The following is an 18095-nucleotide window of genomic DNA, read 5'->3' on the forward strand; positions in this document are numbered from 1 at the left end:
AGCTCAAACTATCAGGGTAGTTTTCCTGTTACAGGTGATTCTTTAAAAAAAATAATTACAAAAGACATGTTTGGAGGAGGAGGGTTTTCGGAGGGGAATATCTGCATAAAACCTCTCTCCACATCTCCCTTTTAGTGATGTGGGCCTGTCTCAAACATCCCCCTCCCCCTCTATCCTACCAGTCTCTCACTCTCTGTCATTTCTCCAAAATCCATTCCAACCAGTCCCCCCCTCTCACTCCACCACTCCACCACTCCCCAGCCCTGCCACTTGCTTTCTCTTTCCCTCCACAAGTTCATCTCTGCCAGTCTGTCTCCCTCCATCAGTCCATCCGCACCAGTCTCTCTCACTATCTCCATCAGTCCCCCCAACAGTCTCTATCTCCCTCCAACAGCCCATCCCCCGCCAGTCGCTCTCTCTCCACCGGTCCATCCCCCGCCAGTCACTCTATCTCCCTCCACCAGTCCATGCCAAGTCTCTCTCGCTCTCCCCTCCACCAGTTCCTTCCTTGACAGTCTGTCTGTCTGTCTCCCTCCATCAGTCCATCTCTGCGAGTTTGTCTCTCTTTCTCTCTCAATCTTTCTCTCTCAATCTCTCACCCTACCAGACCATTCCCCCCGTCGCTCCAACTCCAGACAGGTTCAGCTGTGTGGCTGCCTGTAGTTACACTACATAAATTACTGAATTTGAATACATTCTTGAACATTTAACTGCTGTGCTTTATAATTATATGTATGCCATTTATATCATATCATAGCATATATTATAAATGAGTCTGAGGTGCAGATAATCATTTCTTTGCTATAACATTAATCATTTTTCTATATATGGCATATAACCGCAGGTAAAGATCAAAGAGAAGCAGGCTGGAGTTTGCGAAAAGTTTGGAGGTTGAAAAGGGGGTCCATGTTCCCAAAAAGGTTGGGAACCCCTGGTTTACATTTATTGGCAGAGTCAATAAAGGAAAGAATAATTAAAGCTAAGTTAATGAGGGTTGTATTGAAAGCAACTGCCACAAGACAAAGGATACTGTATTACAGGTTACAGTCACCTTTAAGAAGATTTGCTTGGCATAGTTTTTTTTTTTCATTGGTTTATAAATACTGATTTTGGTCTTTTGGTTTAAATAGCTAAATACAGCAATCTCTGTAATGGCTGTAATACTCAGGAAGGCAGATAAGAACATGGAATGTAAATACTCTCAGGTTCATACATTTGCACTGTTGATCAGCAGACTTTGCATCATGAGCAATTGCTGAAATCTGAAAAAGTGTGTGTGTGTATGTGTGTATATATATATATATATATGAAGGGGGGTTAAATGAAGATAAATAAGCAAAAAAAAACCGTAATTGCCATGTTAGAACGGAACCTTACCGGTAATTCCGGGTACTCCTGGAAGTCCTGCAGATCCTCGTGGGGCTTCTCCCACTCTGAGTATACAGGCAGGTCCTGCCAATGCCATGATAAATAGAGAAGCTCAATAAGATCATCACGCCAACTTCAACAAGCAAATATTACAAGAAGCAATTACCCATAATAAACTCAAAGCAATGTACTTGTAGATCTGAGCAGCCACAGGAGATAAAAAAAACCAAACCAAAATAAAAGAATGCCTAGCAAATATCGGAAGACTTTTCTAGGATTTGATTCACTCAAATTATTTGTGGTCTGAAAGGGGACAAACAAAGTTTGTGCAATAGCAATTAAAAAAACAAAACTGTTTAAAATGAGAGCTGTTTGGTGAGCCCTAAGGGAAAAATATTTGATCTACGTAGAAGGTATGGCCTCCATAAATGCCTTTCAACTCCATCCTGCCAGAAACCCACCTCAGAATGATTCACTTAAATCTGCACACCTTTACTAAATCACATTTTTTTTGCTTTAAGTAGAATTATCTTTGACCCAGATGGCTGCCACCATCATATAGTCCCAATCACTCCAATGGAGGCCATTTTGCAGATGTACACACCCTACTCTTGGGGACAGTTTATTTTTTAAAGGTAGGACGTGATTTTGTTTTAGTCACTTGTGCCCATAAATATCATTAGGCCAGAAATTTTTCAAAACAGTTGAATTTGGATGGACTGAGTGCCATGGTGAAATGTTTCCTAATGCTCTCTTCCCAGTGCATCTAAAGGCCACAAAATCCATATCTTCATTGAAGATAAACACTTGTCAGGCTGCAAAATGGCCAGGCAGCATCAGTTTAGGTTCACGTTAGTTGCTAGCTAATTCTTTTCTTTCAGTTCACAATTCACTTAACATTAAAAAAACAAAACAAAACATCATTGAGAAGTGTATTGTATGACTGTGAAATAAAAGAAATGGTTGCAGATTTTTTTTTTATCGGGCTTCCGACAATATTAGAAGGAACATGTCCTCTCCGTGTACAGTGAAATACTTTTTATGAAATAGACTTCCCTGTAAGAAAGGGGATTTTCTGATGGTTTTCCTCTTTTTTCTCTACTGTTTACAGCTAGTACGCCGTAAAATGTGTCTCTATCCAGGCTGGCTCTGCTGTACTACAGACGTATAGAGAACCAGGACGTACATTTTCAGAACGTTTGTCTAAGTGTCAAGACCGTAGGCGGACAAATGCTGGGATTTAAAAATCCCGCCGGTCTTACTGCTCCTGACAAAGCCGGATAGGTTTTCATCTGGGTAAAAACTTTATCTGGTTATGTCAGGGACAGTCTAGAGGCGTTCCGGGATGGGGAGGTGTAACCCTGCTAAGTTATTTGGATATCACCGATTTTCAGCATTATCCGGGCCCACTCTTGGAGCGCAGTCCTAAATTTAGCCAGATAAACCTATCTGGCTAACTTTGATATAGCCAGCTATATTCAACAGCAAGGCTAAGCCACTGAATATCCCTTATTTGAGACCTTATTTTTTTCCCCCTTAACTGGAAACTTTTGGTAACTGTTTTCAGTACAAGCCTTTCATCCTGGGAAAGCCAGCTTCTATCTTTTCAAGAGGAATCATCGAGAGAGCAACGTCTTGAGAGACCCTCACGGAATTTCCACCTTGGGAGACGGGACACTACCAGGTGAAGTTTGGGATCTGATGTGAACCTCAGGTACTGTGGGAAGGGGTCCGGTCACCTTGGGACAATCATCTTTCCTTACCATGGAGGGATAAGCAAGGCACCACCAACAGAGTCAGAGACCATTTAAATCTTGCTTCAGGTAAATCTAAGGTCACTTCCGAGTGGCTGGACACTTTTGGGTCAATTTTAAAAAGCGCCGCTCGCACAAAAATGTCTACAATATGTGGGCATGTGGGCCATGCGTAAGCAACACAGTTTTTAAAAAGCCACAAAATATGTGCATATGTACCCGTGTGCAGTTAAGGAATAAGGGGGTGGGGCAGGGAATGGGCATCCCAGGGCAGAGCCAAGACTTGCATGCGTACGCTAGTTATCCGTGTAACTTTACTGCTGCGCCTGATGAGGAGCAAGACTGGAGATCTCGAGATTTAAGGTGTGGGGTCCAGGTCAACAGGGGGGGGCGTGCAGGATAAAGAACCAGGGAGGTCTGAAAGACTTCGCTAATAACTGGACAAACTGGTGGACTAATTGCAAAATTGGGAACGTGCCTCGCGGAAGCACGTTTTGAAAATCGCTGACATACGCACGTAAAAGCAGACAAGGTCCTAAAGAAAGACACACGCGCGCTAGCCGTGCTCGAACAACCCCTTAAAATTAGGAGCATACTTACGTGCAGGTGGTTCATTTTAAAACATATGCGTACAAGTGCGCGCACCATTAAAAATTCCAGCATATCCTTGGCTCGTGCACCAAAACATGCATGTATGCAAGCTCGTTTTAAAATCGACCTCTTTATTTTTTGCATTTATGGATTCTTTTGTGAGGAATTACAGTAAAATTTAATTTGAACATCCAGTGAGCCCTGCCTGGTTTGTAAGAGCTATGTTTATCATTAATAGCCACCTCTTACAATGTTATTATATGTAATTATCTGATCTTCATTTTCCTTCTTACTCCAAGTTCTATATTTCCTTGTTACATGTAACTGCTTTTTCTGCACTATTGTTCACGTTGTTAAGTTTATTATAATTTGCACTCCTGTTTCTTGTGAACCAGCATGATGGGACTATCGTCTTGAATGTTGGTATATAAAAAACTTAAATAAATAAATAAAAATAAATAAATAGAGAAGAATTCCCCGCTGGGAGAAAGAGGAGTAGGGGAAAGGACACAGGAGCTAGCCATGTTTGATACATTCTTTTATGGCCCTTTGGAATTAAAGATATTCCCTGAAAAACGGTTACATTGGCATGATTTTGTAACTTCATAAATTTTACAGCGAAAGATCGATATGATCATGTGACAGCCCTTCTAATTACTACTTACCTGATAATTTCCTTTTTTTTAGGATGTCAGATGAATCCAAAACAAGTGGGTTATGCACCTCTACCAGCAGATGGAGACAGAGCAAGCTGATGTCACAGTATATATATACCCCTGCAGTGACATCAGCTTGCCAGTATGTCTCTGTGGACAGACTAGCAAAAAATCTTGATTAAAAACAGATAACCACATTTCAATACTCAGCCAACAGGCAACACTGGAGCTCAGACAAGAAGTAATAACACTAGGCTAGGGACTGGAGTAATTTACCAGTAATCACTGTAACACGTAGGCACACAGGAGGATCATTATGCAATCATTCAGGAGCCAAGGGAGGGAAGCTGGATTCATCTGACTGTCCTAAAGAAAAGGAAATTATCAGGTAAGTAGTAATTTCTCATTTCTTAGCGTCCAGTCAGATGAATCCATAACAAGTGGGATGTACCCAAGCTACTCCTGAATAGGGTGGGAGGCTGCCCAGTCAAAACTGCATGCAGAAAGGCCGCATCCTCTTGGGCCTGAACATCCAGACAATAATACCTGGAAAAGATATGTAGGGAGGACCACGTCACAGCTCAGCAGATGTCGATGGAAGATAATCTAACTTCTGTCTATGACACAGCCTGAGCACCTAGTGGAATGAGCCCTAACCTGGCTAGGTAATGGCTTCCCAGCATCCACGTATGCAGCCGTGACTACTTCCTTAATCCACTGAGCTATTGTAGCCCGCGAGGCTGGCTCTCCCTGTCAAGTACCGCCGGGGAAGGACAAACAGGCGATCCGACTTCTGCAAAGACTCAGTAACCAATGTTTTTTGATATCCAAGGTATCAAAGGTCGCAACAGACAATGCTCTTCTACATCTTTTTCTCTGTCCAGAGAGGGCAGGGAGATGGACTGATTCAAGTGAAACTCGGTGACCACCTTTGATAAAAAGGAAGGAACAGTACGCAGCTGTACCGCCCCTGGAGTCACCTGGAGAAATGGCTCCCAGCAAGGCAAGGTCTGCAGTTTGGAAGCCCTACGCACAGAACAAATTGCCACAAGGAAAACCATTTTCAAGGTCAGCAACCGCAAGGACAGAGTACGAAGTGGTCTAAATGCAGGACTCGCCAAAAACTCCAGAATCAAATTAAGACTTCATAGGGGCACCGGAAACTGCAAAGGAGGCTGAAAATGTTTCACTCCTTTCAGAAAAAGGGCCAAATAAGGATGAGACGACAAGGATCCACCATTCACCTGATCCCATGAAACAGGCAAGAGCCGCTACTTGTATCTTTAAGGAATTAAGAGCCAAGCCTTTATTCAAGCCATCCTGCAGAAATTCCAAAATGAGCAGAATCTTGACCAAGGAAGGAAGATTTCCTTGATCCTCACACCAGGCCTCAAACACTCTCCAAACCTGGACAAAGGGCAAGGTAGTGGAGAACATTCTAGTGCTTAGCAAGGTGGAAATCACTGCCACAGAGTATCAATGTTTCAGCAAGTGAGCCCTTTCAAGGGCCATACTGTAAGACAAAATAGAGTTGGGTCTTGTGAAGAACAGGCCCCTGCTGCAACAGGCTCCTGTGCACTGGAAGTCGAAGAGGAGCCTCGGCAGATCTGCATACCATGGTCTCCTGGGCCAATTTGAAGTGACAAAGAGCACCATCCCTCTGTGGTGTTCGATTCTTTGAATCAATCTGCCCAACATGGGCCAGGAAGGAAAGGCATACAGCAACTTGTCTTCCGGCCACTCCTGCACTAGGGCATCGATCCTCAATGACCTCAGATCTCTTCTGTGGCTGAAGAATCGTAGAATCTTCACATTACACAGTCGCCAAAAGGTCTAGGAATGGGAGACCCCAGCAGTCCCAAATCAGCTGAAACGCCTCGTCTGACAATGACCACTCTCCTGGATCCAGATTCTCCCTGCTGAGAAAGTCTGCTCTTATGTTGATTTGCCTGCAATATGTGAGGCTGAGATCATCTGGAAATGTGCCTCTGCCCATTCCATAAGTTGATCCATTTCCTGCGACTCTTGTTGGCTCTTGTAACATCCTTGTGTTGATGTAGGCCACAGTCATTGCATTATCTGACATTATTTGGACTGATCAACCCAGCAGTCTGACGCTGAACTGTAAACATGTCAATCAGACTGCCCTGGCATCCAGTTGATTGATGTTCCAGAGTACTCTTCTGCACTCCAGCACACTTGCGCTGTTAGCGCCTCACAGTGAGCTCCCCAACCAAGACTTGGTTGGTACTAACCAGTCCAGTGGAAACAGGGAAACCCCTTTCCGTAGAAAATCCACCTGCAGTCACCACTGCAGTTGGGAGGAGACCTCCATTGGCAGGTGGAGCCGAATCAAATAGTCCTGAGACTGCAGATTCTACTGAGACAGCAGGGAGTGCTGAAGAGAATGCATATGCTCCCTCGTTCACGGTACCACTTCCAGGGTCGCCACTATTAAGCCAAGGACCTGCAGGTAAGACCATACGGTCAGGCGCAGAGTGTTCAATAATAGATGGAGGTGAGCTAGCAACTTCTGAATTCGAGCTTCCGGCAGAAACACTTTGTTCTATTTCGTGTTGAACCAAACTCCAAGTATTCCAGCAACTGAGTAGGCTGAAGGCTGCTCTTGGCTAGGTTCACCACCCATCTGAGCTACTGCAACAGGGAAATCACCTTGCGAGTCACCAGGCGGCTCTCTTCCACCGACTTGGCGCAAATCAGCCAGTCATCCAAATATGGGTGTCCTAGGATTCCATCCTTTCTCAACTCTGCCATTGGAAAAGGTTCTGGGAGTGGTGACCAGACCAAATGGCAGCGCCCAAAACTGAAAGTGGTGTCCCAGAACTGTGAACTGCAGGAAGCGTTGATTTTCTAGTCGAATGGGAATGTGGAAATAAGTCTCAGACATATCCAGAGAGGTCAGAAATTACCCCGACTGCATGGCCATCATCACCGAGCACAATGTTTCCATGTAAAAATGCTTCACTCTCAGATGATGGTTGATGCCTTTGAGGTCTAGTATGGACGAAGAGAGCCCTTCTTCTTTGGCACAGCGAAATAAATGGAATATTGCCCCGTGTTTTCTTGAGACGTGAGCACTGGGACCACAGCCCTCAGACTGAGGAGCCCTGCCAATGTACCCTCCTCTGCTTGTTTCTTCTGCAGGGAATGGCCTTTCAAAACCCGATCCCCACTTTGAAAGTAACCTCTGGGGCTCCCCACCTATGATCAATCAATTCTTGAATGGCCTCCATCATGGTGAAAAAACAAGAGGCTTTATGCAAGGAAACCAAAATGGGATTTCTCTTTGGCTCACACACTGAATCTGCCCCATGAACTCCAAGCATTTTCTAGGTCTGGGATATCAGAGCTGGCAGTTCCTCTCTATCAAAGAACTGTAATATTGTTTTATATGGTTCTAATCCGGGGGGAATTTCACCATCCTCAAGACAGGCAAGATCGGCGTCATCACCCGTGCATCCGGTTCTCTATCCAGAGATCCCGCTGCGGCTCTAGGAGTACTCCAGCACTTAACCGAAGGTCCAGGCAATGAGCCTTCCTGCGCCTCTGGCTCTAGGAGCATTGGAAAGGGCCAAGGCCTGCGCCTGAAGAAAGGATTGCAACCTCTGGAAAAATTCTACCCATGAAAAAGTAGAAGCATCCAGACCAGGAGGTACCTTCCCCTGCCGAGGAAAGAGTTAGGGGAATTCCAAAATCAGGCGTCCCACTGGAGTCCTCTTTACCCAGACCCACATGCGGCAGGGAAGAGCCAGGCTTAGTGAAAACAGAGGAAGATAATTTCCCCCTGAGCCTCCAAACAGTGCTGGCACAAATCGGCAGGCACTCCTGGCTGAGATGCCCGAATATGACAAGCAGTGCAAAGAGAAAGGCACTTAGGCTTCGTAGAGACAGGCGCCATTACTGCCGACAGTGCGCTGAGCAGTGGCCGGAGGCGTGCGTCTAGCTGTTAATCTCTTTTCTATATCTATGCTCAACTAGGCTCTCAAAAAATAAGTGCACCTAGGCGTTTACCTATGCAGCCAAAAAATTTAAGCTCACAAAAACTTAAGTGCACAGTACCACTTGTGTGCAGGGGAAATGGTGCTTTATGTGGGCACACGCACACAGACTACAAGGCCCAACTGTGCACCCAAAAACAGAGTGCACAACCTGGACACACAGCTAGACGCACACGCTGGACCGACAATCCTGTAGAGGGCAGCTTTAGTAAGCGCGCAAATAGCCATTTCAGCCTACCACGCAGTGCGCAGCGAAAAGCCTCGGAGCAGGGCCTAGTCTAAGACGGCTGCTCAACCTGCCAAGCTGTCCATGTCCCTCGACCTCCCATGGAGCAGAACAAATGTCAGACCGGCACACTAAGTACGGAGACCAGGGGAGGAGGAAGCCTTACACAATAAAAAACCTCCTTCTAAGTCTCTTTTTTTTAAACTTACCAGAGCTCAGCCTTACCTGCCTGACTACAGAGACGGTTCTCTGGCTGCGGTGGGGAGAGGGCATGTACCATCACTTCCGCGCTCGGCTTCCTGCACTGCTGCCTATCAGCTGCACAAGCAGCTAAGTCCACGCCGGCTGAAAAATCAGCCATCGGACGTAGGCACTCGTCTGAGGGATCATGGAAATCACCTCAGGAATTCTCAACTGTGGGAGGGACCATTTGGTGTCACCACAGGAGAGCGGGGCAAATTTATTTCCTAAATTCTCTTTTTCTTTAAAAATGAAGCAATCCCCAGTGGGGAGATGCACGTCCACCATCTGCTGGAGACGGAGAATACTGGCAAGCTGATGTCACTGCAGGGTTTTATATATTGTGAAGTTAGCTTGCTCCTTCTTCATCTGCTGGTAGAGGAACATAACCCACTTGTTCTGGATTCGTCTGACTGGACGCTAAGAAACTATAATTTTGAAAATGTATTCCACTTTTCTTATTCTGATGTATTACAAAATGTGGATTTTGGATACAGCTGCTTATCTTCTATGCTATTTCAGAAAATGGGGTGCGGAGTGTGGGGTGGGTGGGGGGATAGAGCACTACTTGAACCTGATCCTTAGGGAGATCCATTATATTTCTATCCCTTCTGAATCCAGTTAAAAAATGATCCTCCCTGGGCCCTGCTCTTGTCGTTCTCTCTATTGATATTCATCACCTCACTTATCTTGGGAATCCACTCTTCTTTGCAGCCCACATCTGCTAAGCTCGATCTGTTCACTAGTAGAGATAGATTACATTTGATTGCTTTTTGCATGTATGCGATAATACACCAGGGCCTAGAACAGGAATGGAACCTCCTTCTGATAACATAAGCCGGGGCTGGTAAGGATTCCAGCACAGAAACAGACTAGAATAATCCCCCACCTCAGCCACACATACAGAGCACACACAGACTCTCACCAAATATAGACTAACTGACTGACTGCAAATTAGAAATGTGAAGGCAAAATTTGAAATGAAAATCCTGAGAAGTCAGAATCTGCTGCAGTGCAAAACTGGAGAAAGAGGAAACAGATATGCATTTCCCCCTATCCTGGGCAAAATACAAAAATTTAAGACATAACCATTCCAGTCACTAAACTTAAAATAAAATGTTTTTGTTTTCTACCTTTGCTGTCTGGGCATTTTAGTTTACTAATCACATTGGTCCCAGTCGCTTTTCTGCTTTCTTCTTGTCTCTTTTCCTAACTACCAGGGTCTCCTTTCCATTTTCTGCTTCTTCTTTCTCCACCTGCCTTCTTCACTTTCTTTCCTTCCTGTCTTGGACATTGATCTTTCACTTTCATCTATTTTCTTCATTTCTCTCTTTTCTGCCTCTGTCCAGTCCAGAATATATTTTATTACTTCTTCCCATTCCCCAGTTCTCAATCTCCTTCTTTTCACCTAACCTACCTACCCACCTATCCCTTTCTCACCCCTCAACAGTCTTCACTCCTTCTTCAGCCTGTTTTCCCTACTCCCCCCATTTCCACTCCCTGTACTTATCCCCTCAATCAGCCCTCAATTATTATCTTCTGCCTCTCCTCCCCTCGTTAGCCCCAGCGTGTTTCAGTCCTCCTCTCTTCTGCCTCCAGCCACTTTCTTGTCTCTTATCTCCCATTCAACTTTTGCTTAATTCTGCTGCATGGCTTATTTTTTCACACAAAACGCTCCGAGCATATTTCTCCCATTTTGTGTAAACTTAACTGGTTACCAGTTACAGAGCGTATTGTTTTCAAAATTGCTATGATTGTTTTCAAACTTTTATATTCAGATTCTTCTTATTGGTCAAACGCATTGTTGCGTATTTATAAACCGGTAAGAGGTTTAAGATCCTCTCGGTTGAATCTTCTGGAAATACCTTCAGTGTGTCAAGCTCACTTGTTTTTCACTAGAGACCTCATTTTCCATTGCTGCACCAGCTCAGTGGAATTTTATTCCTTTTGAACTCCGGTCCTTAGATAATGTAAAAAGATTTAAACATCTACTGAAAGAGTTTTTGCTATGTCGTGCCTTTAATGTACTCTAGAGTGATTTAAGTGAGATGAATCCTTTATCTGTGTGTGAGATATAATACAAGGGATACAGTATTAAACGCTGTGCAGTTTACCTTAGGTAAGGTATTGTCATTATAGTTTCTGTGAAACTAAAGGTTTTCTTTTGTGTCATGTCTGTGGCTGATTATATGTATGATATTTTATATTATGTATATTTTTACTGTTCATCGCTTAGGCCTGCTTGTGTTAAGCGATTCATAAAGTTTAATAAATGAAAAAATGAAAAATTCTGTCCTCCCATGTTCCATTTTCATCCTCCCAAACGCTTCACAGACCCATCCCCTCTCACTGCCTCTCACCACTCCTCAGCCCTCCATCACATCATATCTTAACCCCTCCCCCACCCTTTAGTCCCTCTTCTCATGCCCCCATCTCACCTCCACATCTTCATCAAATACCTTCTAACCCATCTAACACACCCCCCCCCGCTCATACCACCCATCCAACTGCTGAACCCCTGCTTTTTCACCCATCTCGAGTCCAAGTTCTCCCCTACTCAGTATCTGAGTCCCTGTTACCCCCACATTCCCTGCTCAAATCCCCAACCTCCTCACCTATCCCCATGCTCTCTCCCCACCCAATCTCTGATTCTCCAGTCTCTCATCCGATCCCCACAAATCCCTGAATGCCCACTCTCCCTTTCCACCCCCCCCAAGTCCCTGCTCTCTGCATCCAGTCTGGAAGCCCCATTCTCTTTTCCTCCTATCCAATAATTCTGGGTCCCTGCTCTCTCTCCGCCCCATTTTCCCTTTAAATCTGGAAGCCCCCACTCTCCCCCTTCATATCCCATCCCCTGGAATCCCTGGCTCTCCCCTCCCCTCGAACTTGAAGCTTTGTTCTTGCTTCTGGCTCCTGCCTTGCTTTTTCTTTCCCTCGCCTTCCCCTCCCCTCCATGTCCCCGCCCCGGGCTGTAAAACGTAAAACTTCTTCCTGCAGCGCTGGCTCCTCCCCTCTCGCTCCCCCTCTCACGGCCCGTGCGAGTCACACAGCTATTCCACGAGCCCTTCAGCGCCATCTACAGAGCCCCCTTTGTGATTCAAACGGCGCGGCTGCGCGTGACCGGGAGCGAGGAAGGAGCCGGCGCTGCAGGAAGACGTTTTTACAGCCCGGGGCATGGATGGGGGGGGAGGAAGATAGGGCAAGGGCAGGAGCTAACGTCAAGCTCCAGGAAGGGAGAGCCGAGGCTCGGGGGAAACCTCAGACCTGGGGGGCACAGGCCCCCAGGTGACCATAGCTAACAATCAGGGACTTTCGCTTTTAGTTTTTATTTTACTTTTCCTCGGACTCTTATCCTACGTGTTATAACTAAGTCATTCTTCCACTGATTTTTTGTTGTTGTTGCAACACTGAAATTCCCAGGAAAAGTAAAATAAAAACTAAACGCAAAAGCTCCTTCTTGACAATACCCTTGTCTGTGCATATTTCTGCCGGCCTTTTCTGTCCTATGACCCTGGCCCCAGGTTTTTTTTTCCCTGCTGAGGGTTTGAGGACGTTTTCAAAGGGAGGGTTTGTTTTTTTTTTCCCCATGGCACACACCTGAAACCTGTGGAAATCCTTTTGAAAATTGCCCTTTCAACTACCAAATAACTGCTTTTGTGGTTTTTCAATGTGCAGCTGCGAGTTAGATCACTTCCTGGGGATCTAAATGTAGGTAATGCATTTAAAAAAATTTTTAAAGTTCATTTTTAAAATTTTTTTTGAGTTGTCTTTCCCAGAACATGTTCGAGGCAGGCTACGACCGTCGCCCAGAAATAAAACAATTCCAGCATGCGTGGCGGTTTGACAGTAGCCAGGGTTATTTGTGAGAATCTATAGGGTAATTCAACTTTCCGACCAGTTAATGTGACGGAGCGGCTCTGTGGGGGCGTTTGCCCTGAAAGGATTTAGGAGGTGAATCCATCCCACACACCTGTGCCGGCTATGTCATTCTCTTCACAGTCACCTGCAGGAACGGCAGACAAGGAAAGAAAGCAGCAAAAAATGAGCAGAGAGAAGCAAATGACAAAAATAAAACAAACAATGCTATTAAACCCTGTTCCCTCCTGCTCACAGTCTGGTTGACCTTAATCAGGTTTAGAGTTAAAAAAAAATAAATACATTTTCCGGAACCCTCCTATTAGTCTTGCCTGTGTTTCTTAGCTAGAGTGTAAACTCCAGGGAACAGGTGCTGTCTCTGTACAGCACTACCTATGTCTAGTATCGCTGTAAAAATGATAAGTAGGAGAGTAATCTAAACTTTTCATTTTGTGCACTGCTGTGGCAGCGTCGCTGCTGTACTGCACGCCCTCAGCGTGCAGTACAGCAGCGTGCAGCAGCGTGCAGCAGCGTGCAGGCCCAGTATCCAATTTACTTAAATAGTCTACATTACATGCTGCAAATAGCATACATAATAGAGATGTGATTCGGCCAAACCTTTCGGTTCGGCCTTCGTTATCGGCCCGCTGTGGGAAATTTCGTTTCCCGCGGTTCGGGCCGATTTTCTTTCGTCTACACCCCCCACACGAAGCCTGAAACCCGCCCCGAATTACAAAGGGGGTTGTAAAAAACAAAAAACAAAAAACCAAAACCCAAACCCACCCCTTCAAATTTAATTAATTGCAACCCCCCACCCTCCCGACCCCCCAAGACTTACAGAAAGTCCCTGGTGGTCCAGTGGGGGTCCCAGGAGCGATCTCCCGCTCTCGGGTCGTCGGCTGCCAGTAATCAAAATGGCGCCGATGGCCCTTTGCCCTTACCATGTGACAGGGGCTATCGGTGCCACTGGCCGGCCTCTGTCACATGGTAGGAGCAATGGATGTTATTCAGAATACCCGTGTGTGTTATTTCACATCATGAACACCTTTAGAGCGATGTTGTACATGACAGCGACAAGATGTGGTCCACAAAAGAAGTTACAATTTTCCATTGCACAGACATAGCAGTGCCTCTCTTTCTAAACCTACCGTAGTAGCTCCAATGGCAATTGCCACTAAAGAAAATTAAATTAAGTAAAGATTTTATCTGGAACAGGATCAGAATCATTTTTTTGTGATTTACTGACGCTAGATTACCGTGGAGGTCAATAATGAACACAATAATATAGTAACGTTACTTTTTTTTTTTTATGGTGTGGGTTTACAAGACATGACAGCTCAGCCATCTCTACCTTGTGGACCGGGAGAACCCGGAATCCCAGGAAATCCATCCAATCCTGGGTCGCCTGGAAACCCACGAACTCCTTTGGGGCCTGTTAGGCCTGGACCGGGCAGACCAATTTCCCCTTGAATGCCCCTCTGTCCCGATGGTCCGGGAAAACCAGCATCACCTGGAAGACCTTTGATGCTGTCGCCCTGCGGTAATATCGTTAAATTGACTTCTTTAAATAAGTAACATGGGAGTCACATAATTTTCTCTGCTATGAATTTTAAGCCAACATTCATTATTTAAATTAAAATATTCTATAGGAAGAGAACAGGAAAGGGAGATCATAGAAACAGATTGCTGTCAATATTTTGGCCAAAAAATATTGCATTAAAAAAAATTTTTTTTTTCCATCTTTTCCTTCTCACCTCAGCTAACCTAAGTCAGGGCTGCCGGAGCCTCTCACCCTTTCTACACTAACCCTTGCAGCTCTCCCCCTCTACTATGTTCTTCCTAACTCCTGCCAAACACATCAACGCTTGGTACAGAAACGGGCCTTGAGCAGAGTCTTTTCTAATCATTGGTCATGAAATATTTTCACTCCTGTTTCATAAAGGTGTCTGCCTTTCCATAAGGCCAGACCCTGCAGTGAATGATTTGTGGCCGGTGTTGAAGGCTACTCTGATCAATCAGCAGATGTTGCCCTTGGACTCCCACCTTATGTGACGGGTAGCGTTCTGGTCATAGTTTCACCCCAAAATAGGGCCTAGTTATCCCTAATAACTAGGCCCTATATTTCATCACGTCCGCTATCGCCTCATGCTAAAACACCTTTCTGCTTTCACCTTGCTGGCCCCGCTCCAGGCTTTGGCTGCCTGCGTGAAAGAGCTTGGCGCTATCGTTGGATGATACTGGAGCTGGCCTCTCAAGGAGCATACTCTTTGTTGCAACAAACAGGACTTTCTCTATTCCAGCATGGTGTACATAAGGAAAAACTGCAGGTTTAGATCTTTGCTGAAATACTGAAAGATAGTTCCTTAATTTAGGATATGCAAGGTAGAAAACGCTATCTATGAATATTTTACCACGAATGTTATAATTGTTTATTACTCTTCCCATTTTTTTTTTAAATCTCCGCTGCCCTTCTCTGTTCTTGGCAGAAGAAAATCTTTCATTTTATCTGGAGGCGTCGTCCTCCGAGAGTATCCCGCCTAGTTATTTTTCAGCCTAAATTGAGAGGGGGGGTCTCGGGGGTCCCTAACTTATCCTGGTACTTTGCTGCCTCTCAGATTAGAGCGCTCATAGACCTGTACAGAATTAAACATGTAAAACAGTGGAGGGGTCATTGAGCAGGGGATGCTGGGAGTGATGCCAATATCAGCTTTAAAATGGCCACCGCTTCTTGGCAACCTCTGCAGTATGCAACATAGGGCTGTGTTGCTGTGTGACTCTACATGTGAGGGTCATACATTTGAGGGACTCTACATTTGAGGGTCACTGGAAGGTTAAGTTAGTGGGCAACTATTCTTATTTTTTTTCAAACCTTGCTTTTTCATTTCTCAGCTGGTTTTCAGTCGGCTCTTTTTGCCTCCTGGAAGGCGGCAGGGATTACTACTGTTGGGTATTTATTTGGGCACGGCAGTTTGTTAACATTAGAAGCACTTAGGCAGACGTTATCAGCTGAACTCTGCAAATTTTCTAGCCTATGCGCAGCTAAAAACATTTTTTCAGCCTACCAGCAGAGGTTTAATACGCTGCGAGGAAGCAGAACTGTGTTTGAAAATTTCCGTGCTCAGGCAGATGCTACTCGTGGTCAGGTGTCTGGTCCGGTGGCGGTTACTTTTACACACACACACCAGGAAATGGGACATGGATTTAGCGACACCTCTTAGTAACGACAAATGGGATACTGCATACGCCACTGCTGTCAAACGTTCTCTCTCGGCCCATTTGCAGGAGAGCTGTTTCCAACTTCTGTATCGGTGGCATATTACCCCAGTTAAGTTACACAGGATATATCCACAACAGTCGGATACTTGTTGGTGGAAATGTGGTACAGTGGGCTCTTATTTGCATACCTGGTGGCAATGTGACAAGATCGTTCCTTTTTGGGAAAAGGCTACTGTCTGGTTATCGAATTTACTAAAAGTTTCAGTTACTCCAAGGGCAGAGGACCATTTTATTAAGTTTTACCTGCCCCAGAGGCGCGTAAAGATCGGCAACGCTTTTGCTTGCAGGTTTTTCGTTGCAGCTCGCTGTATAGTTGTCCTTGGTTGGAGGCAGGAGGGCTTCTCCCGCGTTTCCACGGGTCCTTGACCATTTGCATACCCTTTGCGGATTGGCTTCTTTCACAGCAGAGTATAGAATAACCGTATTGCATCCTTTAAAGCAGTGTGGGGACCCTTTCTGGATTCCTCTTCCTGAAAGAATGTCCGGCATTTCTCTGACCCTTGCTTTGATTGATTGTTTTGGATTGTTTTGGATTGTTTTCTTTTAGAGTTTCTTAGTCTTTTTTTTCTTAATTTTTTGTCTAACCTAACCAACGTTACAAACATTGATCTGCAACAGTTGGTATTTGACTATGGACCTTAACGCCTGTTTTATTGTTGGGCGATCAATTTGCTTTAGTATGTTTGCTCTCCATGTGCTTCGGGGCGAGCTGGATTTTGGGATTTTTGGGTTCCTTCCTTTTATATTGTTTATTGTAAGATCCAAAGAGGTTGCTGGCTGATGTATGTTTCTTCTTTTTGAAAAATTCTCAATAAAAGTTTTAACAACAACAACAAAAAAAGAAAACGGTATCTATGGTCGCCAAAAAAGTGAAATTTGGAGGTCATTTTATTTTAGTTAGTTTTTTTTTCCCATGGATATTCATGCCAGCCTTCTGGTGGACAGCACACCACTGTCCTCTGATAGGTGGCTCAATACTTTAATATTCACTGGACAAACAGCCTAATTACATTCGATTCACTCTTCTCCACCATGCTTGACTTTAACTGAATTGAGTTGATTGCTGAGTGCGTGGCTGTGAACGTTGGATGGTACATAAGTCTCTCAACTACTTGTAATAGTATGGATAAAATAAAAATGTGTATTTGCGGCTGACCCTTCAGTCAGCCACCAGTCAGATGGCGCTAGGTCCCTTACCATCAGGACTAGTAACAGCTTAGTGGGATTTTCCATTTCGTTTTCAGTCTCTCCAGTGAGTTGACTGTGATTGGCTATCCCGAGGGTACTAGGGGGAGTTAGTGGCATAGATAGCGTGGTCATTCTGAGTTGGCTCTTGAAGCGAAGGAGCTATTTTTCCTTTTCCCCTGCTGAGTTTGGGCTTTTAGAGGAGATTTCTCATGAGTACACTTTCTGTCTGAGAGGGTCTGCCTCATTTTTGAAAAAAAGAGCGATTTTGGGAGATTTTGGGTCAGGTCTTTGATAAGTTTTTCTTGTTCTGGGGAATACCCTGCACCCTTTGGAGAGGGGCAACACCCCTCTAATTCAGACAGCAGGTGCTGGATAGCTGTGAGCAACCCCTCTACTCCTAGAGGAAGACCAGTGACAGCATTACCCAGCGTGGGATATTTGGATTTAGAGAAATTAGGATTTTTATCCCCTTTTGGTTAGTGTGGAGGTTTTTCCCACCCTTTCTCACAGCTTGGAGTCAGGAGAGTGAGAATTTTGTTCAAGATTGGAAACATCAGAGTCGTCGCACAGAACTGAAAGATGACGCGAAATGAAACATCAAGATCTGGAGACTCCCAGCTGGATCTCCACCCCAAAGGGACCAGGGCACAGGCTGTGGGCAGAAGACAGAACTTTGAAACCCAGATAGGGTCTTTTCGTGATTTGGGGTCTTTTTTAGGGATGAAAGTGTAAGAGAAAATAGAGATTAAATCTCTGTGTGTTTTCAGTTTTTGGCCTCCCAGCTGAGACTGCCAACAAGGTTACCAATTATTGCCAAATTATGAAAGTTTTTTTCTTTTTAATTAATGTGGACAATAGTCCACTGGAAGCTGGACTGAGGCCACCAACTCATCTCACTTAGGACCCTCGAAGGCTTTCAGAT

The 18095-nt window shown here is 44.9% G+C and overlaps 1 protein-coding gene across 1 annotated transcript in view; it reads right to left on the reverse strand.

The window, feature by feature from the left end:
• Positions 1 to 18095, reverse strand: part of COL4A2 (collagen type IV alpha 2 chain) — a 367855-nt gene that overhangs the window by 65030 nt on the left and 284730 nt on the right. The window contains exons 25-27 of the mRNA XM_029604712.1: positions 14061 to 14244; positions 12825 to 12857; positions 1378 to 1452 (exon numbers count right to left, since the gene is read on the reverse strand). Of these exons, the coding sequence (XP_029460572.1) occupies positions 1378 to 1452; positions 12825 to 12857; positions 14061 to 14244 (292 nt within the window). The remainder of the gene's footprint in view (positions 1 to 1377; positions 1453 to 12824; positions 12858 to 14060; positions 14245 to 18095) is intronic.

Source organism: Rhinatrema bivittatum, chromosome 5 (assembly GCF_901001135.1).
Source record: "Rhinatrema bivittatum chromosome 5, aRhiBiv1.1, whole genome shotgun sequence".
Classification (NCBI taxonomy): domain Eukaryota; kingdom Metazoa; phylum Chordata; class Amphibia; order Gymnophiona; family Rhinatrematidae; genus Rhinatrema; species Rhinatrema bivittatum.